This window comes from Narcine bancroftii, chromosome 2 (assembly GCF_036971445.1).
Source record: "Narcine bancroftii isolate sNarBan1 chromosome 2, sNarBan1.hap1, whole genome shotgun sequence".
NCBI lineage: Eukaryota > Metazoa > Chordata > Chondrichthyes > Torpediniformes > Narcinidae > Narcine > Narcine bancroftii.
In genome coordinates, this window is record NC_091470.1 from 155,378,045 (window position 1) to 155,387,408 (window position 9,364).

The window sequence follows — 9,364 nt, forward strand, 5'->3', positions numbered from 1 at the left end:
GAGCCATGTCTGTACTGGTCAAGGGGTGGGTGTACGTAATATCATCTTCACCCTGACTGTTGAATGTGTATATTCGTGTAATTTCCCCCAGTTTTCTGACGGTTTCTTCCTCGTTATACGAAGTGTGCATTTACCCCTTGTGTATTGTGTATAGGTTTGCCTTAGCATATTGACCCTGTTGTCCCATTTGCATCCCCGAAATAAATGTGTGTTTTGTACCTCGACTTTGGTCTGCTTCTTAACCCTTGGGACCCACACGAACCCAAACAACACCCTGCCCACCAGCATGATAAGCAGGGTCATCCACCTGTTTAAGTCTTCCTCAATTCTCCTGAGCAAGGGGGTGTAGTTTAGCTTATGTAAATTATTTAGGTTATTGTCCACCCAAACTCCTAGATATTTGATCCTGTATATTGACTATAATCCCCCTTAGTAAGTGGCATAACTTCACTCTTATCCCAATTGATCTTGTACTCAGAAGACCTCCCTATAGTCTTCCTAAGTTGAGTACAGCCTGGCCAGCAAGTTTAATGGGTCTGTCAGATATAATCCTTCAGCAGTCCCTCAATACCCAGAGTATCAGTTGAAATTTTGGGCTCATTTTTCTCGAGGAGGGGGCTTCGGCATATCAGTTCAGAAGTACTCAGTACGCAACGATCATCTCTACAATAATGTGGTAACACCTGCCCTTCACCGTCATTGAAATCCTCCAGGGGTCATCACCTAGGGCACTCAAAATTTTCAACAGTCAAGAAGAAAATGATCACTCTGCTCACTCACTTTACACTCAAGTGAAAGTGTTATCAAGCCATAAGTCTGCAAAAATATTTTTTGCCTGCTGGAAATCTAATGACCCTTCCAATTACTTCAGGCTATACTTTGTGTCTTTTTTTTTAAAGTCTTATGTGGCCAATTAGAATAGAATAGAAACCTTTACTGTCTGGATGTAGCCTTCAGTGACAAGGCCAGCATTATTTCCATTCTTGCTTGCTTCCAAGAAAGTCATGATGAAATGAAATTGGCAAAGTTAAACAGCAGTTGATTTGCATACCTTATTGTCCAGTGTTTCCAGCACCTCCAGGTATGGTTCACTGATGCACTTATCATAATCCAAACTCTGCCAAAAGAACAAAATTATGACAAATAGTGATTCCATAAAATCACTTGATCCACAACCCCAATTTCATTTTCCAGCATCATCCTCAGACCATTTTATTCCACTAAGGTTACAAAATTCTGGCAATGTAAATCCAGAATATATTCAAGAACTGAGAATCCTTACCTCTCTGAAATAGTAAGGTTCGCATCTCCTGAACTGCTCATTCATTATCCTAATACTCTCTTCAACAAAAGAAAACATCTTCTCAATTTACATCCTGTCAAGTACCCAGATGTTTCAGTGATTACCCACCTACTGTATTTGACAGCATGTAAGACCACCTCCCATTTCAGCAGGGAATTTTTTTTTTTAAATTTCAGTGTATTTACAGGTAGTTGGCAAATGGGTTCCCCTGCAAAGCCCCTTGTAGATAATGCACGTGTGCCTTCACTCACCTCGATGGAAACCCACCAGCTGTGCATGGTCGAAGGACGCCAAAGCCAAAATTGTCGATACACCGCTCACTGGAGCTCTTCACTGTGTTGAACTGAGACATATAGGCATCCATGCTTGCTTGTGGCTTAACAGACCACTCACTCACTGCCACATTAAATTTGCTCGGGGAGGGGGGCCGTGCTTTTCAAACAAAGCCTCAGCGTGGAGCCTGATCACCAAGATCCAGCGCTCCCCTCAAAGCAAGCAATTGAACCATCGGTGTGTACTACAAACACAGCCATTGCACTGCTGGCAGAGGCCGCCGTAGTCGGCCCCATCATCAAGTGAGTGTCAGCAGCTCCAGAAAGCATAGGCCACCCAAGAGAAGGTGACCCGCGAAGCTGCGGGTCCACTTCCTAGAGAGCAGCAACACCTCCACGGGATTCTTGAAGCTGCGCGAGTAGCGGCGACTTGTTCAATTTCAACTTCTCATATAAGACCTGGGGGATCATTTTTGGGGAAAAAATGGGTCTTATATGCCATATTTATTCCTCTTATCTCTGATGTTTATCTAATTTTCCGTCCATGTTAATACACTATTTTTTTTGAAACAAACTTTTCTGTGGCACCACTTTGAAAGCTATTGCTAAATTCAAATATGCTAACTCCAATGGTTTCCTTTTATCTATCCTTTTACCTACATATACAGCAATATAAAAATTTTAGTCATATGAATTTATGTGGCTATGACAAATAATCGGGCAAAACAAAATCATTATTTCATATTTCAACTAAATGAGTAGCTGTTAAGCACTATAAACACAGTGTATTACAACTAGGAATCCAAAGAAATTGTGTTATTATTAAATTGTGTTGCCATAAGCTACAGTCATAAAACGTGCAGTAAGGAATACATCCAAAGAACAGCCAAGGACCAGATGGCAAATCATGGCTATCACCAGGAATGAGTAAAATTCAATATCTATGTGTAGTAATAATTTACATAGACACTAGCAACTTACTTAGTTATAATTTAATCTTAAGGTTCAAATAATTTACAAATCTATTGATAGACTGAACACAAGTGTTGACTGTGCCCATTACTGGACAGCCTTTCTGTGCATAAATCCCCCAAACTCAATTAAATTCAAGCCTGTAACTCATATCAATGCATATTTTACAGTGCAATAACCACACAAATCCCTTGATTAAATTCCAGTTGCCAACAGGAACAAATTAAAATTGAATGCACCTCTACACCAGGCTAAATACCTCATAATCTTTGCGTGGCAAAATTTCATCCTCCTCCTCGTGTGTCTCTCCCAGAATAGTCTGTCATAAAAATAGAATATTGCATTAATTTTAGCCCAGTTAGACATGCAACAGAAGTTCAAAAGAAATGGTGGCACTGCTGGAACTGCTGTAATAACTTTGCTGCCCTGTAAGCGTACCCAGAAAGAGTGGGGAGAGGGGAGACAGCGCTCCCTCACAGAGTCCTACCACCCAGTCCAACTGACAATGTCTCCCTGCAGGCTTTCAGTGGCCTGTTAAAGGAGCCAACAGTGTTTTATTTAAAATTCTGCAACCACGGGGTCTGGGCACAAGATGGCGGTCCCCATGTTCGTCAGCAGCCTCGAGGGGTTCCAGTCTCCAGGGGAGCAGGGTTACTGGCACATGGCACCAGTAACAGGGAGAACACCCCCTGTTGAGAAGGAGAAATAGAGTAGACGACTTCAAAGTTGGTAATCACAGTGGCGGATCAGCGAAGGGCTCTGTGGCGACACGGGTAAGGAACCCACAAAGGCTGTGGACTGCTAGCGACTTGAGGTCAAAGAACTCGCACCTGGTATCAGAAGCGGGATGCTGAGGGCAAGAAGTGTTCTCGAAGGGGCGTGAAGTCTTCCTCATCATGTGGGAGGATTGGATCTGGGCTCGGGTTTCCGATGGTTTGAACTGAACTGAAGTCTCATATGGCTGCAGAGGCTGTGGGTGTGAATATACAGATGCAGTAACTCTGGGGGACTTCTCTTTTTTCCTCTCTTCCGCCAAGCAATGCTCATGGTGAATATTTGACTGCCTTATGGCTGATTAAAAGCAATATTGTGTAATATTACCATTTCTATTACATGACAATAAATAGTATTTGATCTCAAAAGATCAATCTTGGCAAAAATAGTTGCAGAGAAACGAAGCTTCCCAGAAAATGAACAGCCAACTCAATTAGCTCCATTGACATTCAATACTGGTGTCAATTGAAAATGACCAGTTAAGGGTATCAAGAGACATGTAAAAAAAGGAGGGAATATGAAATTGAGATGAAAATTTCCAACTGAACAAACTTGTTGACTAAATGGCTCATTCCTCTTCTGAATATATTTAACTCTGTTATGCTGACTGCCATCATTCTTTGTTATAGCGTCAATGTTCCTTAGGTAAAGCTAGTCAAGAATGTTGGGAGATTTCACAATATTAGAACAATGAGCAGAGGATAATCTCATAACTGATATTCTGTAACTCCTCATCTGACTGGATTCTGTAGCCCTCAAATATCTACTATTATGTTATGTTATATTTAATTATATGAACTATTGCCCTTATCCACTGTATTTGTTGTTGTATAGGATGACTTATGTATAGGACGACCCCAGAATTTCCACCTAAAATGTTGGTTTTGAGCGATAACTTTTGAATAAGATGATACTCCCCCACCCCCCCCCCCCCCGACCCCCCTCAACATCTGGCACCCTTTATTAACCAGTGGATTTTAAAAGCAAGCCACAATATTTTAATAACAAATTACAGACATACCTTGTATAACATGGTTAATACATTGTAAGCAAGTTCAGTGTTGTGGAAAACCACACTGTTCAAAGCATTATTACAATGCACTTAATGTAATATGTTCCAATCCTACAATTATTTATTCTTTTATCTAGAACTCTTATGCAAACATGTGCATAAAATATTTAAAAGGGATATATGACAAATGACAAAGATCTTTTCCAATTTCCACAATGTCTTGAGAGACCGTTTTAATTTGCACTTCAAAACTAGTGATATCCACTTGCATTATGTGGTGAAAGATCATGCCAAACAGCTCTCATGTTGTTTGCAGTCACTTCAAGCCAAGATTCACGATGTTTTCGACTATATTCTTGATGTTATAACCTTTCGGCTGCGGTGTTGCAACTTCATCAGCAAGGGAAGAATTTTAGACTCTTTGTATCGGATGACCCCTGATTTTTAAAGTGGAAATGATAAGTTTTGGGGATCATCCTATATAACAGCACACACCGCACTGCAATTAAATGCTTTGAGTGCTTGGTCATGGCCAGAATTCACACATACTCAAGTAAAGGACTGCATCACTGCAATTTGCCTGCAAACACAATATCACTAGTTCTCTGCCCAGCTCAGGATCTCCTAGGCAACAGCATACAGCCAGTACACAGATACAGCTTGTCTTCATCCTCTAAAGCTCAATTCCCTCAGTGCAGGTTAACAATCCCCAAACACTGAGCCTATGCACCCACCTCTGCAACGTCCTCATCAGATATCCACAGACAGTATGCATTGAAATCAACAAATGCTCCTCACTTAATATCAACACAAGCGCACCTCAAGGATGCTTGCTTATCCCACTGCTCTACTCACTATACACCCATGTCTGTGTGGCTTGGCACAATTCAAATGCTATCTACAAATTTGGCGATAACACCACAATTGTCGGCAGAATCACAGACAGCAATGAGGAAAAGTACAGGAGGGAGATAGACCAGGTAGCTAAGTGGTATTAAAACAACAACCTGAACAAGACTGTAATCTTTCAATATCAATCCCTGCTTTCTCATACTGCTACCCTAAACCTGTGGCACTCCAAAGTTTCACCATCCAGTGTCTAAAATCCTACAATACTACTCCACTTATCAACCTTTCAAAAATATTGAAATGAATTACTGGTACTATCTTCCTTCCTTCCATGGGTGCCACAGTTAGCATAGCGGTTAGCGCAACACTGTTACAGTGCCACCGATTGGGAACAGGGTTAAAATCCCTCACTGTAAGGAGTTTGTACATTCTCGCCATGTGTGCATGGGTTTCCTCCTACTTTTCAAAACATACCAAGGATTGTAGGTTAATTGGATATAATTCGGCAGCAGAGGGTCATGAGCTGAAATCCCTGTAACTGTGCTATATGTCTAAATTTATTGAATTTATTTATTGTATCCGTCCCATCAGCATCCAGAAATAATGGAAACATTCAGGCCTAAGAGCCAATTTTCAATATCACATGATATGTTCTCAGTTTCATCTGTTTCAGTAAAACCACTACAGACAAAGCACAAGAAATGAGAAGCATGCACACTAACTTCTTAAATCTAATCTGCCAATGTGTATTTGCTATGGCAGCAGCTTCAACATCAATTCTACTCAAAATGAAGAATTTAAAATATTGATAAAAAACTGTAGAAATGGCAATGAAAACAGTTCACCCAAAATAGTCTGGCTCTCGACCCCAATCCACAAAAAGCAAAAAAAAATAGAGATAAGAAATTCCCAAGCCACAACACATGATGCAACAGATTGCGGGCTGGAAAAACGGATTTTCCTACGAAACTCCTCATTAATTGGTATGGACACAAAGGCCAAGTGGTTTCTTTCTGTTCTAGCCATTTCATGCTTGTGACATTAGACCAATCTTCATATGCTTTAATGTCCAATAATGTATTGATCTCATTTAAAGACATCCATCATCTGAATAACAACTACCCTCAGTAAAACAGAATATCAAAGATATCCAAACATGCCAAGTTCACAACTCAGCCCTAAATGGCTCAACATACCACAACTTTTAACATAGGACATTACAACAGTTTAGGCCAGTGGTTTTCAAACTGCCTCCCAAAACTTACATTCCACCTTAAGTAATCTCTATGCCATGTGTTCTGTGATTGGTAAGAGATTGATTAAGGTAGTGTGTGAATGGGAAGGGAAAGTTGAGAACCACTGCTCTTGACCCAATTGTTACTGAAATATTTTGCTTAAAAAAAATTGTCATTGGCCCATTTCCTTTGGAGTTTATAAAAACCATGCACATAACAAGTCAATGAGGCACAATTAAAACAGTGGTTTTCAAACCTTTTTCTTTCCTTTCACATACCACCTTAAGCAATCCCATACTAATCACAGAGCACCTAAGGTGGAATGCAAGGTTGGGGGCAGTTTGAAAACCACTGGTTTAGGCTGTTTAGGCACGATGTTGTGCTGACCTATGTTATTATTCAGGTGCCTTGCCATTCAGCATGGGTGATCATGTTTCTCCATCTGTCACTATTTCTGATCCTCTGAATTGTAGTTGTTGCCTCCCCTGTTCTCCTTCGGTGAAGGCTCCATTTTTGAGCTGAGACCATAGTCGATATTAAGTTCATGATTACACAAGGGAAAAACATTGAAGCGGTTTCCTGTTGCCTTCTTCAGTTGCAGTGTCCATACTGGATCCCTGGCCATTGATCAGCAGATTCATTTGCCCAGCATTTTTAGTTTTACAACCATAAATTCCAATTTGTAGAATTTGCTTGTAAAAACCATCCACCATCTGTAATCCATGGCTTCACATGACCCTGATTAGAAGGCTAAAAAGGTACTACACCTTGCCCAAGGGTGACCAGTATGCCATCAGACAGAAGGACCACCTTATACCTCCTTTTGATGAGCAATTACCCAGCACTGGCACCAGCACCAACCTATACAAACCTACTCAAAATACTAAACCCTCCCTACTCATAACCCTCTATTTTTTTTTCATGCCTGTGCCTGTCTAATGTCCCAATTGTACCAGTCTCCATCACCACCCATGACAACACATCCCACTACTCTGTTGTAAAAAAAACTTACCACTGATGTCTTCACACCTTGATGAAGAACTCAAGCCCGAAACGTTGGTTATCTTTACCTTTGTGACATAAAGGCACTGTTTGACCTGCTGAGTTTCTCCAGCATTTGTGTGTTTTTTCACTTGACCACTGTGTCATCAGAATCCTGTGTTTTACTCCTGATGTTTTCCCTAATATTCCCTCCCCTCACTTTGTACAGATGACCTCTGGTGTTTGCTATTCTCACCCCATTAAAAAATGTGCTGTCTGCCTCTCATAATCTTGTAGACTTCTATCAAGTCATCTCATATCCTTTTTTTTAAACTTCCAATGAGAAAAGCCCTAACTCTGCTACCTTGCCTCATAAGACATGTTGTCCAAATCTTCTCTGCACATTCTCCATAGATTCCACATTTTTTCTACAATGAGGTGACCATAACAGAAGATAATATTGAAAATGTGATCTAACCAGAGTTTTTTGAAACTATAACATTACCTCTCAACTCTTGAACTCAATCCCCCTGACTAATGAAGGCCAGCATACCACAAATCTTGTTAACTTCCCCAAGAACCTGTGGAGCAACCTTGTGAGAGCTATGGATTTGGACCACAAGGTCCCTCAGTTTTTCCACACGGTTAAGAATCCTACCATTAACCATGTACTCTACCTTCAGATTTGACCTCCCACAATGCGTTACTTCACACTTCTCCAGACTGGACTCCATCTGCCACTTCTTGCCCTACTCTGCATCCTTTCTATATCCTTTTGTAACCTATGACAACCTTCTACAGTATCCACAACAACTCCAACCTTCCTGTCGTCTGTTCTGGGAGCTTGCTCTTTGTGTTTTTTTAAATAAATGACCTGGATGAAGAATTTGAGGGATGGGTTTATAGATGACATGAAGGATGGAGGTGTTGTAGATAGTGTAGAATGTTGTCGTAGGTTATAACTGGATATGGACCGGATGCAGAGTTGGGCAGAAAAGTGGTTGAAGTAGAAACACAATGCTGGAGAAACTTAACTGGTCAAACAGTGTAAAGATAGATACATAACCCACAGGTCAGGCTTGAGCCCTTCATCCTTAAATGAGTTCCTGAGATTGATGTGGAGTCTGATGAGGAGGGGTAGCAGCTGATCCTGAACCTGGTGGTGCAAGTCTTGTGGCACCTGTACCTCTTTCCAGATGGCAGCAGCAAGAACAGTGCATGTGCTGGGTGGTGTGGATCCTCGATGATTGCTGCTGCTGCTCTGATTTCACCTTTCAATAGATATTCTACATTAAACTCCACTGGCTACCTCTTTTGCCCAGTCATTCTACATCTGCCTCCTTTTGCCCAGTCATTCTACATCTGCCACCTTTTGCCCAGTCATTCTACATCTGCCTCCTTTTGCCCAGTCATTCTACATCTGCCACCTTTTGCCCAGTCATTCTACATCTGCCTCCTTTTGCCCAGTCATTCTACATCTGCCACCTTTTGCCCAGTCATTCTACATCTGCCACCTTTTGCCCAGTCATTCTACATCTGCCTCCTTTTGCCCAGTCATTCTACATCTGCCACCTTTTGCCCACCTTCAAAAGCTTGTAATCTACAAATCACCTGTGACAGCAAATTTATTAACAAACAGACTTTGCAAAGAAAGTGCTCGGTCGAGGGGAATTACCCGTCGTTGGAGGAGTGATAGACTGAGAGCCAGAGGGAGGGGCCAGCCACCGAAGGCCACTTGGCAGCTCTTATTGATTGCCAGGATTGTGGTCGCTTTGTGGAATAAAGGGGCATCCCCAATCCCGGTGCCCGTGGCAAAGGAGAGGAAGCAGCGAGGCAATCCGAGCAGCCAGGCCTGATACGCCGGCGGCACTCACCAGCTCCTCGGGACTGCGACCCTCTCTCTCGCCGCAACAGCAGCAGCACTTCGGCGGCAGCCCTCGACCGCTCGCCATCGCCGCCCACGTGA

At 41.9% G+C, this 9,364-nt stretch overlaps 1 protein-coding gene across 4 annotated transcripts in view; it reads right to left on the minus strand.

Moving 5' to 3' along the window:
* The window catches only part of clcn6 (chloride channel 6), an 85,049-nt gene extending 75,692 nt beyond the window's left edge, over positions 1-9,357 (minus strand). For all 4 annotated transcript variants that reach the window (XR_011351769.1, XR_011351770.1, XM_069918713.1 and 1 more), the window contains exons 1-3: positions 9,273-9,357; positions 2,807-2,866; positions 1,052-1,117 (exon numbers count right to left, since the gene is read on the minus strand). Coding sequence is in view for 2 of the 4 variants with exons in the window: in XM_069918713.1 (XP_069774814.1) it covers positions 1,052-1,117; positions 2,807-2,866; positions 9,273-9,350 (204 nt within the window). In the remaining 2 variants the exon portion in view is untranslated. The remainder of the gene's footprint in view (positions 1-1,051; positions 1,118-2,806; positions 2,867-9,272) is intronic.
* Between the last annotated feature and the right edge of the window lie 7 nt (positions 9,358-9,364).